At 38.1% G+C, this 22,297-nt stretch overlaps 1 protein-coding gene across 2 annotated transcripts in view; it reads left to right on the top strand.

Annotated features, from left to right (window-relative positions):
• Positions 1 to 22,297, top strand: part of TMEM245 (transmembrane protein 245) — a 101,971-nt gene that overhangs the window by 16,705 nt on the left and 62,969 nt on the right. The window contains exons 4-7 of one of the 2 annotated variants that reach the window (XM_036903317.2): positions 10,182 to 10,298; positions 12,634 to 12,849; positions 15,188 to 15,357; positions 18,137 to 18,160. In XM_036903317.2, coding sequence (XP_036759212.1) covers positions 10,182 to 10,298; positions 12,634 to 12,849; positions 15,188 to 15,357; positions 18,137 to 18,160 — 527 coding nt within the window. The remainder of the gene's footprint in view (positions 1 to 10,181; positions 10,299 to 12,633; positions 12,850 to 15,187; positions 15,358 to 18,136; positions 18,161 to 22,297) is intronic. The other variant, XM_036903318.2, reaches the window with a different exon arrangement.

Below are 22,297 nucleotides of genomic sequence, written 5' to 3'. Positions count from 1 at the left end.
ATCTATTCGTGGTCAAATAGCAAGAATTACCCTTTCCTATCTCAAAATTGATAATTAATTTACAGAGTGGAGATGTGGGTATGGTTATAAAAGGGCAACGAGAAAATCCTGCAGTGATGAAACTGTATTTTATGTGCATGCTGACATCCTGATTGTGATGCCGTGCTACAGTTTGGCAGTGGTTACTAATGTTACCAATGGGGGAAAGTGAATAAAGGGTACATGGGATCTCTATGTATTATTTCGTACAACTGCATGTGAAGCCACAGTTATCTCATATTTGTAATATCTGTAATAAAGTTTCGTTACAAAAACCACTGTTACCTTTTTAAAACTAAGTGCTTTCCTATTCCTTTTAAGATAAACACTAAAGTCCTCTTTATGGTCTTCTTCGACTTGGCATCACCTGTCTTACTGTGTCCAGCCTTGTTTATTCAGCACCAGTTCCTGCTACCTGACTGTCCCAGACACACCTCCGGTCACTGTCTTTAACATGCCAGGTTCTCAGGTTCTTTATTTACAGTCTTCCTACTCACTTCCTTCTGCCCAAAATATTATTCTTTCGGTTAATTCCTACTCATCCTTTGTATATCAGCTTTATTTCATTTCTTAAAGAGAAGCCTTTCCTGATTGTCCAGACTCAGATTTCTTCTGTTAAGAGCTCATGAAATAACTAGTATGTTGCCTTTATAGCAGTCATTACAGTTCGTGTACATTTATATTTGTGTAGTTCTTTAATTCGTATCTGTCTCTTTCACTAGAATGCATGGGGACAGAGTCTTGTGTTTTAGCCCCAGCATCTAATACAGTAAGTAATGGGAGCATGTAAGACATTAAAGGCCCTGTCTTTCTCTCTCAGCCCTTATTCTCTCTTACTGGCATCTAAGAAACACCTTAGATACTCAGACCAGAAGAATAGGTCCCAATCTAGATATGTTGTTCTTTTCTTCTTTCTTTTCTTTTTTTTTTGTAGATAATTATTTTTTACTGAAGGGTAGTTGACACACAGTATTACATTACATTAGTTTCAGGTGTTCAACACAGTGATTCAACATTTATATACATGATAATTCCAGGTACCAGCTATCACCATACCAAGTTGTTACCATATTTTGACTATATTCCTTATGCTATACATTACATCCCGGTTACTTATTTCTTTTACAATTGGAAGTGTGTACTTTTTTGTTGTTGTTGTGAGGGCATCTCTCATATTTATTGATCAAATGGTTGTTAACAACAATAAAATTCTGTATAGGGGAGTCAATGCCTAATGCACAATCATTAATCCACCCCAAGCCTAATTTTCATCAGTCTCCAATCTTCTGAAGCATAACGAACAAGTTCTTACATGGAGAACAAATTCTTACATATTGAATAAGTTACATGGTGAGCAGTACAAGGGCAGTCATCAGAGAAACTTTTGGTTTTGCTCATGCATTATGAACTATAAACAGTCAGTTCAAATATGAATACTCATTTGATTTTTATACTTGATTTATATGTGGATACCACATTTCTCTCTTTATTATTATTATTTTTAATAAAATGCTGAAGTGGTAGGTAGATACAAGATAAAGGTAGAAAACATAGTTTAGTGTTGTAAGAGAGCAAATGTAGATGATCAGGTGTGTGCCTGTAGACTATGTGTTAATCCAAGCTAGACAAGAGCAATAAAACATCCACGTATGCAGAAGATTTCTCTCAGAACAGGGGGGTGAGGTTCTAAGCCTCACCTCTGTTGATCCCCAATTTCTCACCTGATGGCCCCCCTGCGACTGTGCCTGTCTTAGGTTGTTCCTCCCTTGAGGAATCTTACCCGTCTCTGGCTAACCAGTCATCTTCCGGGGCCATACAGGGAAATGTAAAGTTGGTAAGTGAGAGAGAAGCCTTATTGTTTGAAAAAGTTAGCTTTTTACTTCTTTGCATATTTATGCCCTGTGGCTTCTATGCCCAGCATTTGTCTTGAGGTATCTTTACCACTTGGAAGAATTATGATACTCGGTAAATTTGATATGAGGCACGAATTCTATTTAAGGGTTGCAATTAGGAAGGAAGAAGAAAAGCTATAGAAGTAGCAGGCGGAAGAAAACATGGGAAGATTGATTATTTCTTTGACATATCTTCTTGTAGAGTAACTTCAGCATGTATAGGTTTTAAACTACTAATTAAATTGTGCACACACATTAACATAATAGGAGTATAGTTACATAACTAAAGCATACCTGTAATTACCAGCCATCTCCAGTGAAACCAAGAAAACCAGTTAGGCACCTTAGGCATTTGTGAAAACTTATGTATGATATGGTGGATATTGTCCAACTGAACTTGAACAGTCTGAGAGAAATCAGACAAATTAAAACAACCCATTCCTGGGGACTGTTCACATCCCATATGTTCTTTCAACAGTAAATAGTCTGTAGTTTTAAGATTTTGGAGTGCTGTAATTTGCACTTCTCTTAATTCTTGGTTGAGTTCCAACAGTATAGATCCAGTCAAATTTGTTGTTTTACTGTATGCACAGGCCAGCTTAGATATCTCCTTCATCATTCCCATGGCAAGTCCAGGAGCTGGTGGGATGAGTGCATCTACAGCTGTAGCAGTGCGTGGATCTTTGTTGGGGTTTTTTGATGATCATCTTCTGGCATGAGTCTTCCAGAGAGTGCTGATGTTGGAAGTTCTTTTTCATATTGTATCTTAGTTCATTTTCGGGGTAGCCCAATTAGGCTTTGATCCTCTGTATAAACACAAACAGACCCTTTGCCTACAATTTTTTTTTTTTTTTTAAATAATTATTTTTTATTGAAGGGTAGTTGACACACAGTATTACATTACATGAGTTTCAAGTGTACAACACAGTGGTAGAACATTTATATACATAATTCTAGGTTCCAGCTATCACCCTACCAGGCTGTTACAATATCTTGACTATATTCCTTATGCTATACCTTACATCCCGGTTACTAATTTATTTTACCATTGGAAGTCTGTCCTTTTTTTTTTTTTTGTGAGGGCATCTCTCATATTTATTGATCAAATGGTTGTTAACGACAATAAAATTCTGTATAGGGGAGTCAATGCTCAATGCACAATCATTATTCCACCCCAAGCCTAATTTTTGTCAGTCTCCAATCTTCTGAGGCATAACAAACAAGTTTTTACATGTAGAACAAATTCTTACATAATGAATAAGTTACATAGTGAACAGTACAAGGGCAGTCATCACAGAAACTTTCGGTTTTGCTCATGCATTATGAACTATAAACAGTCAGTTCAAATATGAATACTCATTTGGTTTTTATACTTGATTTATATGTGGATACCACATTTCTCTCTTTATTATTATTATTTTTAATAAAATGCTGAAGTGGTAGGTAGATACAAGATAAAGGTAGAAAACATAGTTTAGTGTTGTAAGAGAGCACATGTAGATGATCAGGTGTGTGCCTGTAGACTATGTGTTAATCCAAGCTAGACCAGGGCAATAAAACATCCACGTATGCAGAAGATTTCTCTCAGAACGGGGGGGTGAGGTTCTAAGCCTCACCTCTGTTGATCCCCAATTTCTCACCTGATGGCCCCCCTGCGACTGTGCCTGTCTTAGGTTGTTCCTCCCTTGAGGAATCTTACCCGTCTCTGGCTAACCAGTCATCTTCCGGGGCCATACAGGGAAATGTGAAGTTGGTAAGTGAGAGAGAAGCCTTATTGTTTGAAAAGGTTAGCTTTTTACTTCTTTGCATATTTATGCCCTGTGGCTTCTATGCCCAGCATTTGTCTTGAGGTATCTTTACCACTTGGAAGAATTATGATACTCGGTAAATTTGATATGAGGCACGAATTCTATTTAAGGGTTGTAATTAGGAAGGAAGAAGAAAAGCTATAGAAGTAGCAGGCGGAAGAAAACATGGGAAGATTGATTATTTCTTTGATATATCTTCTTGTAGAGTAACTTCAGCATGTATAGGTTTTAAGCTACTACTTAAATTGCACACACACATTAACATAATAGGAGTATAGTTACATAACCAAAGCATATCTGTAATTACCAGCCATCTGCAGTGAAACCAAGAAAACCAGTTAGGCACCTTAGGCATTTGTGAAAACTTATCTATGATATGGTGGATATTGTCCAAATGAACTTGAACAGTCTGAGAGAAATCAGACAAATTAAAACAACCCATTCCTGGGGACTGTTCACATGCCATATGTTCTTTTAACAATAAATAGTTTGTAGTTGTAAGACTTTGGAGCGCTACAATTTGCACTTCTCCAAATTCTTGGTTGAGTTCCAACAGTATAGATCCAGTCCAATTTTGTTGTTTTACTGTATGCACAGCCCAGCTTAGATATCTCCTTCCTCATTCCCATGGCAGGTCCAGGAACTGGTGGGATGAGTGCATCTACAGCTGTAGCAGTGCGTGGATCTTTGTTGGGGTTTTTTGATGATCATCTTCTGGCATGAGTCTTCCAGAGGGTGCAGATGTTGGAAGTTCTTTTTCATATCGTATCTTAGTTCATTTTCGGGGTAGCCCAATTAGGCTTTGATCCTCTGTATAAACACAAACAGACCCTTTGCCTACACTTTTATATGCCCTTTATACCCTTGTGTAGAACTCGTTGGAGGTTACCACACAGGAACTGCCCTTTTTTTTTTTTTTTTTTTTGCTATCACTAATCTACACTTACATGACGAATATTATGTTTACTAGGCTCTCCCCTATACCAGGTCCCCCCTATAAACCCCTTTACAGTCACTGTCCATCAGCATAGCAAATGTTGTAGAATCACTACTTGCCTTCTCTGTGTTGTACAGCCTTCCCCTTTCTCCCACCCCCCCATGCATCCTAATCTTAATACTCCCCTTCTTCTCCCCACCCCTTATCCCTCCCTACCCAGCCATCCTCCCCAGTCCCTTTCCCTTTGGTACCTGTTAATCCATTCTTGAGTTCTGTGATTCTGCTGCTGTTTTGTTCCTTCAGTTTTTCCTTTGTTCTTATATTCCACAGATGAGTGAAATCATTTGGTATTTCTCTTTCTCTGCTTGGCTTGTTTCACTGAGCATAATACCCTCCACCTCCATCCATGTTGCTGCAAATGGTTGGATTTGCCCTTTTCTTATGGCTGAGTAGTATTCCATTGTGTATATGTACCACATCTTCTTTATCCATTCATCTATCGATGGACATTTAGGTTGCTTCCAATTCTTGGCTATTGTAAATAGTGCTGCGATAAACATAGGGGTGCACTGATCATTCTCATACTTGATTGCTGCATTCTTAGGGTAAATTCCTAGGAGTGCAATTCCTGGGTCAAATGGTAAGTCTGTTTTGAGCATTTTGATGTACCTCCATACTGCTTTCCACAATGGTTGAACTAACTTACATTCCCACCAGCAGTGTAGGAGGGTTCCTCTTTCTCCACAGCCTCGCCAACATTTGTTGTTGTTTGTCTTTTGGATGGCAGCCATCCTTACTGGTGTGAGGTGATACCTCATTGTAGTTTTAATTTGCATTTCTCTGATAATTAGCGACATGGAGCATCTTTTCATGTGTCTGTTGGCCATCTGTATTATCTGTATTTCTTTTTTGGAGAACTGTCTGTTCAGTTCCTCTGCCCATTTTTTAATTGGGTTATTTGTTTTTTGTTTGTTGAGGCGTGTGAGCTCCTTATATATTCTGGACGTCAAGCCTTTATCGGATGTGTCATTTTCAAATACATTCTCCCGTAATGTAGGGATCCTTCTTGTTCTATTGATGGTGTCTTTTGCTGTACAGAAGCTTTTCAGCTTAATATAGTCCCACTTACTCATTTTTGCTGTTGTTTTCCTTGCCCGGGGAGATATGTTCAAGAAGAGGTCACTCATGTTTATGTCTAAGAGGTTTTTGCCTATGTTTTCTTCCAAGAGTTTAATGGTTTCATGACTTACGTTCAGGTCTTTGCTCCCTTTTGAGTTTACTTTTGTATATGGGGTTAGACAATGGTCCAGTTTCATTCTCCTACATGTAGCTGTCCAGTTTTGCCAGCACCATCTGTTGAAGAGACTGTCATTTCGCCATTGTATGTCCATAGCTCCTTTATCAAATATTAATTGACCATATATGTCTGGGTTAATGTCTGGATTCTCTAGTCTGTTCCATTGGTCTGTGGCTCTGTTCTTGTGCCAGTACCAAATTGTCTTGATTACTATGGCTTTATAGTAGAGCTTGAAGTTGGGGAGTGAGATCCCCCCTACTTTATTCTTCTTTCTCAGGATTGCTTTGGCTATTCGGGGTCTTTGGTGTTTCCATATGAATTTTTGAATTATTTGTTCCAGTTCATTGAAGAATGTTGCTGGTAGTTTCATAGGGATTGCATCAAATCTGTATATTGCTTTGGGCAGGATGGCCATTTTGACGATATTAATTCTTCCTAGCCACGAGCATGGGATGAGTTTCCATCTGTTAGTGTCCCCTTTAATTTCTCTTAAGAGTGACTTGTAGTTTTCAGAGTATAAGTCTTTCACTTCTTTGGTTAGGTTTATTCCTAGGTATTTTATTTTTTTTGATGCAATTGTGAATGGAGTTGTTTTCCTGATTTCTCTTTCTGTTGGTTCATTGCTAGTGTATAGGAAAGCCACAGATTTCTGTGTGTTGATTTTGTATCCTGCAACTTTGCTGTATTCCGATATCAGTTCTAATAGTTTTTGGGGTGGAGTCTTTAGGGTTTTTTATGTACAGTATCATGTCATCTGCAAATAGTGACAGTTTAAGTTCCTCTTTACCAATCTGGATTCCTTGTATTTTTTTGTTTTGTCTGATTGCCGTGGCTAGGACCTCCAGTACTATGTTAAATAACACTGGGGAGAGTGGGCATCCCTGTCTAGTTCCCGGTCTCAGAGGAAATGCTTTCAGCTTCTCGCTGTTCAATATAGTGTTGCCTGTGGGTTTATCATAGATAGCCTTTATTATGTTGAGGTACTTGCCCTCTATTCCCATTTTGCTGAGAGTTTTTATCATGAATGGATGTTGAGAAATCTGATGTTAGCCTGATGGGTTTTCCTTTATAGGTGACCTTTTTCTCTCTAGCTGCCTTTAAAACTCCTTGTCCTTGATCTTTGCCATTTTAATTATTATGTGTCTCGGTGTTGTCCTCCCTGGATCCTTTCTGTTGGGGGTTCTGTTTATTTCCGTGGTCTGTTCGATTATTTCCTCCCCCAGTTTGGGGAAGTTTTCAGCAATTATTTCTTCCAAGATACTTTCCATCCCTTTTCCTCTCTCTTCTTCTGGTACCCCTATAATACGGATATTGTTCCTTTTGGATTGGTCACACAGTTCTCTTAATATTGTTTCATTCCTGGAGATCCTTTTATCTCTCTCTATATCAGCTTCTATGCGTTCCTGTTCTCTGGTTTCAATTCCATCAGTGGCCTCTTGCATCCTATCCATTCTGCTTATAAACCCTTCCAGAGTTTGTTTTCATTTCTGTAATCTCCTTTCTGGCATCTGTGATCTCCCTCCGGACTTCATCCCATATCTCTTGCATATTTCTCTGCATCTCTGTCAGCATGTTTATGATTTTTATTTTGAATTCTTTGTCAGGAAGACTGGTTAGGTCTGTCTCCTTCTCTGGTGTTGTCTCTGTGATCTTTGTCTGCCTGTAGCTTTGCCTTTTCATGGTGATAGGAATAGTCTGCAGAGCTGGGACGAGTGACGGCTGGAAGGACTTCCCTTCTTGTTGGTTTGTGGCCCTCCTCTCCTGGGAGAACAGCGACCTCTAGTGGCTTATGCTGGGCAGCTGTGCGCAGACAGGGTTTCTGCTTCCTGCCCGGCTGCTATGGAGTTTATCTCCGCTGTTGCTGTGGGCGTGGCCTGGCTCAGGCAGCTTCTCCAAAATGGTGGATTCCTGTTGGAGGGGGAGTGGCCTGGAGGGTATTTATCTCCAGAAGGGGCCTCCGAGCTCCCGGCAGCCCAGGGGTTAGGGTGCCCAGAGATCCCGGATTCCCTACCTCTGGATTAAGTGTCCCGCCCTGCCCCTTTAAGACTTCCAAAAAGCACCCGTCAAAACAAAACAACGACCAGAAAAAAAAAAAAATTTGTAAAATTAAAAAAATAAAAAAATAAAATAAAAAATGGCCGCTCGTTTTTCTTCATTCTCCGGCGCCAGCCTCATGCATCTGCTCACCGGTCTTGCTGTCCTGTTTCCCTAGTATTGGGGTCCCTACCCCTTTAAGACTTCCAAAAAGCGCTTGCCAAAACAAAACAGAAAAAAAAAATGGTCGCTCGCTTTTCTTATGTCCTCTGGTGCCAGGCCTCTGGTACCCGCTCACTGTTCTTGCTGCCCTGTTTCCGTAGTATCCAGGCCCCCCTGCGCATGCACTGTGTCTGCGCTGTGGCCCGGATGGCTGGGGCTGGGTGTTCGGCAGCCCTGGGCTCCGTCTCCCTCCCGCTCTGCCTACTCTTCTCCCGCCGGGAGCTGGGGGGAGGGGTGCTCGGGTCCCGTGGGGCCGGGGCTTGTATCTTACCCCCTTTACGAGGCACTGGGTTCTCGCAGGTGTGGTTTTGGTCTGGATGGTGTCCTGTGTCTTCTGGTCTTTATTCTAGGAAGAGTTGTCTTTGTTATATTTTCATAGATATATGTGGTTTTGGGAGGAGATTTCCGCTGCTCTACTCACATCGCCATCTTGACTCCTTCAACCTGTTCTTTTCTTAGATTGCCTAAAAATAAACTTTCAGGTCACAGAAGCATTGATTGGAAGAGGGAGAGCATATGGTTGAGCACAGTGAGTATTCTTAATCCTGATGACCGAATCTACCAACGAGCCATCTCAGGCCCTAGTCTACCTATGTCTGGAAATGGCCAGCCTTGGATTTGTTGAGTAGTTGGACTTCATTTAGAGCCAAAATTCATTGGCTTTCTGAAGGGTCATGGCTTTTGTCACTGGCCTGGCAGAATTCTGTGTTGACATACTGAGTATTGGCCTACGAGAGTAAGGCCCAGCCATATGAATGAGAGTGTTTGATTTGGTGACCAGGAATGTGTAGTGTTCTTAGTTGTGGACAGTGGAATCCTTGCTAGCTAGTCCAAATAAAAAAGAGGTATTGGTTAACATACAGATTTTTGGAGAGACTGTACAGTTAAGCTTAGACGCAACCAAGGCAGAAGCAGTGCAACCAGAAGTTGTCAGTGACAGTAAAGGAATGTTGGAGCAGAAGTGTCATGGCTGCTGACCCCTGCCACAAAGTTAGAGATCAGCCAGCAGAATCTCTGGAACTTCTGCCAAGTTCCTACAGGAAAATCCTGCCTCCGTGATTCTGTTTGACATGAGAGGTATGTGGCTTCCAAATTAGAGTGAGTTACTTCAGTTTTAATAAGTCTTGCATAGTGTGCCTGCTTGGTAGAAATTGCATTACATGTGGGGCTTTAGCTGCAAGGGAGCTCAAAAAATACAGTCTTTAGCTTTCCATTTTTGGGTACAGGAAGGCGTGCTAGAACCTGGTATTGTGTGAGCTCGTCTTTGTTATCTGCTGTAGCAGATTAAAAGCTGATCATTACGTACAGACCTCATTGGCCAGTAGAAGTTTTGAGTATAGTGGAAATAATTAAGCTTGGTGTGTTACCTGTTAGGAACTTAACATGGGAACGTATAACATGAAACATAAAATCTTTTAGATTTTAAAGTGGTAGATTTTGCCTGTGTTTGTGTACTTTATAGATCTCTGTGGTTTTGCATGATACCAATATATTTGCATATTCATTCATGGAATGTTTGAGAGCACCACATGTGGCCTGTCCCATATGATACTAAGAGCTAGTATTATAAAGGTGAGAAAGACAGTCAGTAGCAGGAAGGTCACAGACTTGGTGTGGTAGTGTTTTTCAATAGAGATGTGCATTAAAATTGTGAAGTTGAAAACTGTAAGTGTGGGATTCTACATGTATATGTCCACTGTCTGCCACTTGTGCCAGTGTGAAGGTCCTAAATGTGAGAGATACGCAGAGTTCGGACACTTCTGTGTTTAGCAGACTTCCCTGTTGATTATTAAACATTCTCCCTTGGTGAAGAACCACTGGTCCAGTGGGTCAGTAAAACCATTTTGTTTTATTGCTGTTGAAAACTTAGGACTATGTTTCATTTGCAGCAGTTATTTCCCACTTGGTTCATTTACTTTAAAAAGGTCTAAAAATGTGTGCTTGTTTTACAGGAGCAGAATTACCAGGGCAGGTTATCTCCATGGCAGCTTCTACTCTAGCAACATTGGCCATCTCTATCACAGGGTATGAATCAGCCACTGAAGACCAGCCATCAGCCCAACCTGCAGGTGAGTGACTTCATGAAGGCATGCCTTCAAAGTCATTCTGGAAAATGAAATATACATAGATGAAATGAAGAAGGATGCATCACAAAATGCTGCGTACTCGGTCCTTCATTTTTCTCTCTGATTCCTATTTTTACATGTTTTCCCCCCCTCATCTTTGTCCTCATGTATCACTTTTTAAAATACATTTAGTTATTTACCTTCTGGGGTTTCTTACCTTGATTCTTTTCCTTTAAAAATTCTTTTCTGATTTTTCTTTTGCAATTCTCTTTCATTATCCTTTCAGATTTTCCTTTTCTTGGTCTCCCATTTACTTTTATCCATATTACCCCCCCATCCCACTTAATCTTTTTTTAATTTTCCATTTCTTATACAACTGTCAGTTCTCTTCCATTGTTCTATTTTGCTCTTTTTGTTGCTTTTTTGTTACTGTTCTTTTTATCCAGCTCTTTCTTTCAGCATTTATTTTCCATCTTCTAGTTATCCTTTTCTCTGACATTTCTTGCTTTTCTTAAAGTTTGCTTTGCCTGCCTCATGTTGTAAATATATTGACCCTTTCCCATAAAGCAGACCCCTCTAGTTGTCCTGGATTGATGAGCCTGTGATATCCAGCTGGTAGATTTATATCAGCTTTAAAGTCACACTGTACCCACAGGGAGTTCAGGAATTTAAAAGACCATCTCTATGCCAAGAGGTCCATTAGGGGCAGAGGATTTGGAGTTAAAGAATATTTTTGGTGAGCTCTTCTTGAAGAACTGACTTTAGGAATGTCTTGAAGGGGAAGGGATTTGGGGTAGTAGGAGCACTTCAGCTAAGAAAAAGGCATTTGAGATAGTGGGAACACTTTCTTGAACATTGAATCATGTTTTCAGTGTGGAGGAAGGATGATATTTTAGTTACAGACCTATTACCTTTCTAAATAAATGCCACATCTACCAATATGAAGTTCCCAAATTAGGAAGACACTCAGAGAACAAAGTCAAACACAAGGATACTACAACTATCTTGGGCTTTAGCCCCAAACCTTGGGTAGAATGTTCTGGTAATACAGGCTGACTTACCATGGTGTTAGTTATATCAGTAGTAAAAATTTACCCACTGCTAAACATTTCACATTAAAAGAAACACTAAAGATATGATGATAGAGCACTCAGAGGGCTACCATGTTGTTGTTCATGAAATTATCAAATAATATAAAGAAGGCACTCTTTCAACAAATATTTATGAGCACCTATTTATTATATGTCAGGTACTATTCTATGTGCTAGTAGTTGAGTGGAGGGAGAGCAAGCAGACAAGGTTTTAGCTCTCTTGGAGCTGACACTCAGCTGAAGGGAGGAGGTGGAAAAGGGTAAGTGGAACATGATAAGACAATGTAAAACTGGGGGCAGAGAGGGGGTTGGGATTATGGGTGTTTTTGTTTCTTTTCTCTTTTTCCTACTCTTTATGAAATACAATAAACTTTTAGTAACTTTTTATGTGAGGCAAAATGCAAGTTTTAGGATTATTAATTTTCATCATCATGGTATATATACTGAATAATAATGCTTTAAGAGTTATATAATTTCTGACGTATATTATGTTTTGCTAAAACTAGGAAATAGAAATAATATAACCCTGTAGTAAAATGTAACATAGTAGTTGCATTGTTAGAAAAAAGTGCCTTAAGTGAAATAATTCAGTATCATTTTCTTTATTTGAAAATCCTCACCCCCAGCAATATGTCATTGTTTTATCTCATTCTAAGGGTAAGACATGTTTCAAAGCCCCGAGTTCTTTTTAAGAGCAGTTGGCTTCATTTTAGGTGAAATGACACTGAAAGGTCATACTGTGTCAAAAAAACCATATGAATACATCTAATATAAAGTTATATTGAAAGATAAATTTTTAAATATGGAAATTCTGTATTTGTTGCTTTTGTATGGTTTGAATAATTTTCTTTTTTTGCTGTGTATATATAATTGGTAATTATAATTCTCAACTATTGTCATGTTTTTTGAGTGATAAATATGTATAAATAAATGATATATTTAAGTTACAAAAAACTTGAACAGTATGAAGTATGTAAGGTAAAGAATAAAAGCATTCCCCATGTCAGTCCCACCCCATGTTTATTTTTCCTAGGTTCAAATACTATCAGCAGTGTACTTCTCCACACATTTTTCGTTGTGTACACAAACATATATCCAGATCTTTTTTTTTCACTCAATGTAATCGTGTCAGTACATTTTGAGGGCTTAAGATAGAGTAGCCTAGCGAATTGCTCTGTATTACTGATGACTCTATATTACTAATATAAACTAATAAGGTAGGTGATATTTTTTCTTTCCCTCTTCAGAAACCCTGGACAGAGGAGAACCACCCCCAACACTGTCCTCATCTTCAGCTTCCGCCCCTTCACCCACTCTGGGCAGACAAAGGCCTGAAATTGGAACATTTCTCAGAAAGAAGAAAACCAGTGATATCTACTTTGTGTCTCTTGTTTGGGCCATCGTTGGCGTCCAGATCTGGTTGAACCTGTGGATTGTGCAGTTGCTGCCCGTGCCTATTGCAGGTAATAAGTTAATTAGGATCTAGTGTTTGAAGACATTTTTTTCTTCAACTTCTGTATTTCAAAATCTGAGATAATTTTACTGTCTTCTAAATAGTCGTATGTTTGCATTTAAACAATAAACATTTTAGAAACTTACCACTTTCATACTTCCTTACTATTTCACTTTTAAGCCTGAGCTTATATTGAGCCTCATAATTTTGTGTGGTGTTAGAGACTGATAGTTCCATGTGGAGTGTTGACTCTTCAGCTGTCCATGATTGTGTGGAAGAGAATGTTAAGAACAATCTGGATTTTGGGGTTTATGACTGAAATTTGAGAGCTGCTTTTGTGAAGTGCAGTTTACACTGAATTTTTTATTCAAAGGAAATGTAGGTTTTGAGAAATATGTGTAAAATCTTGATTTTTCTTTTGTTTGGCAGAAAATTAAATTACTTGAGTATATATTATATTAGAATGGAATCTTATGCTTTCCAAAATCATTAAACTAGGTCTTTGCACCTGAATACCATAGTATTTTAAGACCTACCTCTGTTGTGTTGACTCTAAAACTGTCTTCCAAGACTGGCAAGAATAAAGAAGAGTTTTCTTCAACCCTGGTGCATTATAGATGAGTCTTTTGATACTTCACTGATTGTTTGGGCTTTCCTTTTACTGCAGTCATAGTCCATGCCAAATTTGTTAGGTCCTCAGTTGATCGCAGGGTTCCGCCATCCTGAATTTGATGAGTCCTTGTCTCTTCTGTCAAGGTTTTTCACCGTTGATTTAAATATAATCTGATTTTTGGAAACCTCTTTTCCACCAAGATTTAGGAGTCTAAACTTACTAGACCATTTACTTTCTAGATCATTAGTTTTTAAACTAACTTATCATCCTCATTAAATTGGACAGTTAATTAAATAGTTTCTATTTTTTAAAAATATTTGTTATGACCAGAACATGGTGTACTGCCTGCCCTTAGGGGACAGGGAAGGGAAGTGGTTGAAGTTTGAACCTGCTTCTTGCATCCTGAAACAGAGCCATTGGGCAGTTGGAACAAAATACAGTTGTAATCAAGTCACAGAGTATATATCATAGCCATTCTTTATGTTCAGCATTTTATACAAATGCTTAGTGAAACAATTTACATTGCTTTTCTGGATTGTTCCATACTTTTTTGGTTTTACCAGATGGTTTCTTTTATGCTGGCAGATCATTTATCAGGTGTTTTTGAAAGTCCCTTTTCCCTAAAGTTTGTTAGCTGGAGTTACACTTGTCCTTGTCATTTCTTAATCTTCAGACCATCTTCGGAAGTTGACATGGCCTGTGAACAGGTGGCTCCCAAAAGGTTCTCTACAGCCTATACTTCTCCTTGGCTTATTCTATAGACTAAAGGAGCTTTCTTTGGACCTTGGTAGAGATTTAAAAATGCTAATGAAGGAATTGCTGAACTGGTATCTAACACTGAGCTCATGGTTCAGAATAATAAACTGTGAACCATTAGATTAGTCCACAGCTAAGGACACAAATCCCTAGAGTTAGGGAAATTGTAGTGGTTGGGATCCAGTCACCCAGGGTTCAAACATCAAGGTAATCCTCACAGATAACACTGCCTTCTAGTCCCACCACCTTCTTAGTTGGCCTTAAATAGGAAGCTTAACTGCACTGTCCCATTGCCGAGGGGTGTATTCATACTGTGGCCTGTGAGTGGTCCCTACTGAAGCTGTGTAGTGACCAGCCTCTGAGGCCATTTGTAACAGCCCTGCTTGCACCCACGTTGCTTCTCTCCTGAACCCTGGTAAAAGATTCAGATGTAGAGAGCAGCAACAAATAGGGAGATAGGAACACAAATGAAAATGTAACCCTGGTGGTGGTATAGAAATCATGATGCCATATGGAATACCTTATTTTTTCTGGTCACTAAACATCAAACACCTAAGGATGAGAACAAAACTTGGTAAGAGCAGCTGTAATAACCAAGGAGATTAAGGCACATTGGGGTTAGTACTCTTTACCCTAGAAGGATGAGGTGTGAGGGGTCAGTATTGTAGTCTCTGAAATCTTCATGATCCAAGTATAGTATGTTTATATGGGCTATTGCCCTGACTCCTTCAGGGTCCAGACTTCCCAAAGGAGGTAGTATATGGACAGGAGGGAACTGTATGAAAAGTTATCCCAATTCCATCAGTTTGGAATACCTTGAACTTTGTTTCCTCTTCCCTCCTTTTTTTAAAAAACTTATGTTTATTTTAATACTAGGTTTGCTGTTTCAGAAAAGTCACATGAAATTAAGGGGCCTTTTCATATTGTAATTTTGTAATCTCTATTTTGTTTACATTTGTATCTCTTTTCTTTTTTATAGTCTGGATACTCAAAAAGCTGGTTATTCACTTTGGAGTTGTGAACTTCCTGGAGAAACGCTGCTGTGTGTGGTGGCAGGTTATAGAGCACTTCTTGAAGGAGCGGCAGGAAGCCCTAGCACCAGGGCCAATTATTGGGCTTGGAAAATTCTTGCTGAAAGTTGATAGCAAGGTATTGTATTTTAAGAACTTGGGTTGTTTTAATGTCATTTATGTATTTCATTGTCTAAAATATTCCACTTCATTGTATTTAGTGTTTATACTGTTGTTTGCTAACACATTTACTATCTAATTCTATGATGAAATTTAAAGTTTAGTATTAAAGTTTGTATAAGGATAGGATAGATTTAGTTTAATTAAGTATTGTGCAAGGAATTTTCCCTCTTAAAAATGGGAGGAGAGGATCTTATGGAACACCTAATTCAACCCCCTTGTTTTATAAGGACCAAATTGAAATCCAGAGGGGTTAAGTGACTTGCCTAAAATTATATAGCCAAGTGATGGCTCAGTTCAGTGACTATTTTTGGAGTAATTCCCACATGTCAGATATTGTGCTAAGTCCTAGGGAAAGTCAGATGAATCACAGAAAACTAGATGCAGAAGGTCTTCTTAGTGGAGAGACAACAATTCATTAACATTCAGAGGCAGTGGTTAGATTCATAGGCTTATAGTGGTTAAGAGCATGGGCTTTGAGTCCAAACTGGTTTGAGATCTCATTTCTACTACTTATAAGCTGTGTGAGCTTGGATGAATTTCTTATGCTTTCTGTGCCTTGGTTTCCTTATCAATACAATGAATATAATAGCATCTACCTCATAGACTGTTTATGAGGTGTAAATGAGTTAATATATGTATAATTCCTAGCTTAGGGCCTGGCACACAGTAAGCTCAATGTGACTGTTAGCTGCTGTTACAATTTGTGGAGGAAAAGTATATACGGGAAACAGTGGTGGTCTGAGCAAGAAATGACTCACCATTGGTGAGGCAGCTGGAGAAGGGGAGGTTTTGTGTCGGTGGTGCAGCACAGAGCAGATTTTGAAGTAGTTTATTATGTAGACATGGCAAGAAGAGCAGTTGGACGCAAGGGCACAGAGACTGTCACAGCATGAGTTCTTAGGGAACCCAAAGAAAAGGACCATGGCTGAGAGGTGTGAAATGGACTGGTGGGAGGTAAGGCTGAAGAGGCAGGTGAGACTGGATCAAGGAGTGATCCATGCGTGCTGTGCTGTGCGAGCTGGGCTTTGCCACAGAGGCTAGTGACTGTTCCCTGTAACACGTCCATCCATGACTTAGGGTCGAGAAATGTTAGGTGAAACTAATGTACATATAGATGAGAATAATAATTGGAGTTCCTCTGAGGAGGAAGGATGGTAATTCAATCTTTTAAACTCATAATAAAATCTCCTGGTCAGAGGAGGTGCAGGGGATACATTTTCTGATGAGTTGCCTGTCTTCCAGAGTGTTTATCAGTTTTAAGTCCCACCAGGGCAACATAGGATGCCTATTTCCTTGAGCTTTTGCCATTTTTTTTCAACTTTTTGAATAAGAAAGGATCTAGGATTTCTCACAAAATTTCAACATATTATTGCAACTCCTTGGTGTTGGGGTGAAGCTTTATCTTACTACTGCACATTCAGTGCTTCAAACTATTTAAAAATGGTAATTCTTATTTTAGTAATTTGCTAATTTCTTTGTGCTATCACTGTCAGAAGGAATAGAAACTAAACTCTATTTTCTACATTCCCATGTGCTTGTATTTGGAACCCTTCATTTAGGACAACTCTTCAGCTGTGTCAGTTGAAGTTCGAGGGGCATCAGAAGGTATTTGTTATGGAATAGCCTTGTACAAATGTGTCATTTTTAATCTAATTTTTATGCCGGTCTGTCCTTAAGGAAGAGAGATGATAAAATGAATAAAACTAGCATTTTCTGCTATGTATTACAATACATATCAGACAGAATAAATGGCTATCATAAACTTATTTTTCTATTGATGCCAAAATTACATTTTTTCTAGTGTAATAGTATATTTGGGCTGCTCCATTGGGAAATAATCTAATTTTCATGTTTATATTAAATTTTAATTGATTGGACCAGTGGTTTTGAAATTTCCCATCTACAGGAATTGTTTGCAGTATGTGTCGAAACATGAATTGGGTGCACTTTAGGGAAAACTGCAAAGAACATTTACAGTCACTCTGATGAAATTAAATTATGCTTTTTAGCTGCCACTCTTTTTTTGATCACTAATAATGCCTTATGATCCTATGTTTACCCATTTTTATATAATGTGTCCACTAGCTAGCATTAGTTATCATAATGCTAACTATTGGGAGGTTTAGATGAGGTAATATTTATACAAAAAAAAACCCAGGATGTTATTTGCAGTAGAAAAACGTGTGCCTGAAAAATTGGGGTAGAAGGAAACTGTACCAAATAGTAGCAGAACCTCCACTATGTCTGCTTTTTGGCTATGTGTTCACTGTTGCGAATAAGCACTGAAATGTTTTAGTCTTTTAAAAATGTGAAATAATGCTATAAAGCTGCAACTACAAAGTTCAGTGAAGATGTAATATGTGAACATGAATTAATTTATACAAGGACTGAAAGTCCTTTCAGTGCGTAGTAAGTGAAAGAATCTTAATTATTACTCTGATCTTTGAATTAGGTGTGACCAAGCCTACAAGCATTCAGGTTATTTTATGTATTTTTAATTGTTAACCTGCCAGGAAAACTTGTGGTTATCGTTGGATATCTTGAATACTGCATTCACTTGATTTTAAAACTTGTTAATGAATTACAGTTTTTTTTCCTAGTTTTTCCTTTGGGGTAATTTCCTCCTCATGGCTCTCAATGATTTTCTTTTCTTTTCTTTCATACTATTATTGCATTCTCTGATGATATTACACTGTTCTTACCTTCTCTTTCTCATCTTACTTCCTATCCTCAAGCTCTGGCACTGGCTAAATAAGAAGGTAAATGAACATATGGATGTTAGTTTTTACTATTGAATTCTGTAACTTCTCCCTATATCTCTGTTCTCATTCTGTTTCTGTCCATATGTCAAACTAAGTTTTTGTTCTTAAAGGTCTAATTATAAGCTATGGAAGGTCGTGAAGCATTAATACTGTCACAGTTACAATTTGCTAAAAACCCAAGGCTATTTATTCAGGATATGGATGTTATATCCTTGCTTAAGTTCTGTCTTATAGTCCTTTTGTCCACCGTGATTTCCATTACTTTTCAACTCTATAATGTGGCCCAGCCGGATACTGTAGTCTCCTCTGATGTGTGATAGACATTAGGCAATAATTACTGAAAAGGAAAGAGAATTCTTTATTACTATTTTTTCTATAAATGACACAGGACTTTTTAAAAAAGATAGATCTCAAATATTTGTATGATTCCATTGGTTAATAATTTTATATATTGTCTTTATTTACAGCAGTATTCCAGAATTTTATTTTTAACTTAAAAGAAGTTTGTCGTCATAGCCTGTGACATCTAATTTCATGTGTTTCCTAAGAATGAGGTTGTATCTATAGTAAATGCATCACAATTGGCATGGAATTATAATAGGTTCATTTTTAATAACTTCAGTACAGGATAATCCAGGTATATTAGGAGTTCTATACCTCTGACATATAGCCCACATGGAGTAGTTCTAGACTTAAGTTCATTAAATCCCTAGGAAAGATAATAAGAGATGACATCATTTATGTATACTGTGTTTAAACACAGTAAGACTCTAAAAATTTTCAGTGGAAATATAAGTCTTTAAGAAAGATGTGGTACTTCTTGGAAATGGTTCAAAATGAAACTTTTGAGTGCAGAGATTAGGATTTCATTCTTTTTGTTGAAGTAGAAGAAAGGAGGGATTTTTGACAGTGCTTAAAGTTTTAAACTTCAGATTGAAAATAAACAGTGTGTAAAATAAATCTACACACATCACTCCCCATGCCCCCTCCCCCCATTTCCCCCTACAGTTGTGTATACCTCCATTGTCTACAAAACTGATATGATTAAATGAGTTCAGTCCTTGGCAGATGATAGTGATAGCACATTTTCTTAATTTTGATGAGTGTGGCTGGCTTTTTATTATATTTCTCCAATGTATGTGCATTGAAATGAAATTGTCCTCAAGAGGTGAGAGGGAAAGGAGAGATAAAGTCATTAGATGCAATTTGATTTAGCTTTTGGTGATTAAATGAGTTAGATTACCTAATTTATAGGCCTAATTCATAGCTGACTAGTTATGAGTTAGTTTTAAAAGATTCTTGGGAGATCAAGTAACTTTTTCCTTTTGTGTAGAGCACCCTAAGTGCTGAGAGTGTGTGCTCCAGGAAAACAAATAAGTTGAGGTTCATTTTACTACATTGTATCCAAGGTCAGAAAAATTGCAGCACTGGGTATTTGGTATTCCAGGTGAAGTGGAGTGAATTAGGAAACTAATTTCAAACCGGGGAGGGTGAGAGAGGACATGTCTGTGGTTCACTGAAATGTAACCTATCTCTCAAGGCTGCTTTTATTTCTTAGTATTGATTATTTATTTGCATTAAGACCAGAATTTGGTTAAAAAAGCAACAACAAAAAAATTCCCTACAGGCCCAAAGTAATGAAATAGAAAACTAAGTAGTGGAATGATACATTCTTAATTACTTGATAAGTAAGGCCAGTCAGTTTAGAAGTTTCAGAGTGCATGCCCTTCATTCACACTTGAAGCATTCAGAATGTCATTTCATTTAAAAATTACTCCTCTTCTTTTTTTAAGAAAATAATAAAGCTTAAAAATTAAAATAATTTCTCACAGCATGGAAGGAAGACTGGGGAACATCCTATGGACTGTGTGATTTCCACAAGCAAGACAGTGATGTGGTTTCCTTTTCCCAATACTGAACACGGGGACAGAATCAGCCTTGGGCCAGCACCTCTGGCATTTCCCTAGGAATTCTCCATTCCCTTCCCCTTCCTCTCTCCATGTTTCTCATTCAGTTTGTTTCCGTGTTGAATCTTGTTCGGTTCACTCCCGGGGCTCTTTTCCTCATCTAAGTTTTCTATCCTTTTTGTTTTTTCTTCTCTGTTGGGCCTTAATTCTCTGCAACAACTCTCTCCTCCCCACATTTTTTCTCTTCTTCTCTTGACTTTTTTTCTCTCTGTTTATTCTTTAAAAGTCTTTCTCTCTCTTTTCCACTCCTCTCTCTTTTGCTGTCACTTTAGCCTTAATGTGACTACGACCCCCATACCCAACTTTTTTAGCGTACATATTGAGCATCTAAATGACTGTACTTTAAACTTTCACTGAAACATCTACCCCTCACTGTTATCCCTTGAATATAAAATTTTATTTAAGTGACTCCTAGGTGTGGATCTTTCCAGCTTTAGGTATATATGGCTTATGATAGGAAAATTCTACCCTGCTGTAAAAACATAAAGTTTGATTTTGTAATGTTGATGTACATAATATGTTTGTGAATATTCTGTTTTATATGTTAAAGATACCAGGCATAAATACTCATACTTTCTAAGTAGAATGTTACTTATACTAAAAAATATTTTAAGGATATGATTTTTCAAGAAAAAAATTGACACTCTCAAGTTATTTTCAGAAATTGTAATTTGTATTATTAAGAATACAAATCTGGTCTGAATTCTGAAATACATGCTTGTCTATTCAAGTGTATGTTAACTGAGCTTTTAACCACGGTCCTGCACTCTTAGGTTTTGGAGATAGAAAGAGGAGTAATACAACACCAACTCTTTTACAAAAGAAACTGTCTCAAGAACTAGGTGTTGAGCTCGTTACTGATTGTGAAATTTTGCAGTTTCATTGATTTTAGAACTTACATTCCAAATATGGTGTCTGACCTTCCATATCTTAGAAACCTGTTAATACGTTTTTTAATCTCTGCATTGTCTCCGATGCTTTGGTAGCATGGACTGAAAATTAACTCTTCTGTTTGAAGCTGTGTTTGTCAAGGTAAAAGATAAACTTTCTATCTGTTGAGTTCAGTGTAACATTGATCTCTTACTGCCAGTATTCTTCATGAAAGATAAGGGGGATTCAAGCTTGCAAGCATTAAGTGGAAAATAAATGTTTTAGGATTCCTGTTGTTTTCTTAGTCACCTTCTGTGCTCTTGGATGTTTAATTCACTGTTTGGAGAGCATAGTTCATGTCTGAATTAAGAATAATTTACTCAGCTGTGCCATAGCTGCTGTTGGAGTTGAGGGATACAATGTGGTTTTCAGCAGTCATCAGTCTAATCTGATGGCATTTTTGAAATGTTAAATGGTAGCTTTGCATGGCAGGAATTCTAAAATTTATCAAAATTATGTATTTTGAGGAAAAAACAAATGAGGGATTATTTGTGATTGTGAAAGGCGAGAGAAGTTATACTCAAAATAAAATGTCAGGCAGCATTTATGGAGAGCATAATTTTAATAATTAAGGAATAACCACTACATTAATGATTATATATAGTCAATTATAATTTGTCATAAAGCTTATGTTTTAAAAAGAGTAGAAATCTCAAGATCTCAAGGGGAAAATCAGATTTTTAAAGTATTATATTATGTAATATTTCAAATATAAAAAAGAACACACCTGTGCCTATTCTCCAGCTTGATAAAACTACCTATATAATTGAAGCCCATTTTGTTCCTCCCCCTGATTGTGCATCCACCTCCCAACCGTTGTCCCAGGGTAGCTCTTCTCTGAATCTGGTATTTATCATTACCTTAACATTAGAGTTTTATTACTACGGTTTCTTTAACCCTGTCTCCACCCATACCATCCACAGGGATTCCCAGGCTATCTCCCCACCATCTCTAGGGGCAGCCTGCTCAAGCATCCCACCCATGAAGACAGATTTTGGATTCAGAGGCCCTGCTGACTACGCCAGGTGTAGCTCCAGGGGAAAAGCATGTTCCCAGCCCTGGGGCAAATAAACCTGTGAAACCACAATCAGTCAAGGGGAAAGAACCTTTTGTTTGAAGGCCTGGCTCTTGCTCTGTCTTGCCTCTCCACCCACCCCTTGTAAACACCTATTGATGTGGAAATGGACTAAGGCCAGGCCAAAGATTCTGGAAATACTTCAGTTTTAACCAAAGCCCT

This window comes from Manis pentadactyla, chromosome 3 (assembly GCF_030020395.1).
Source record: "Manis pentadactyla isolate mManPen7 chromosome 3, mManPen7.hap1, whole genome shotgun sequence".
NCBI classification, from domain to species: domain Eukaryota; kingdom Metazoa; phylum Chordata; class Mammalia; order Pholidota; family Manidae; genus Manis; species Manis pentadactyla.
Note: the sequence above shows the minus strand (reverse complement) of the source record. Positions and strands in the feature narration are given on the sequence as shown.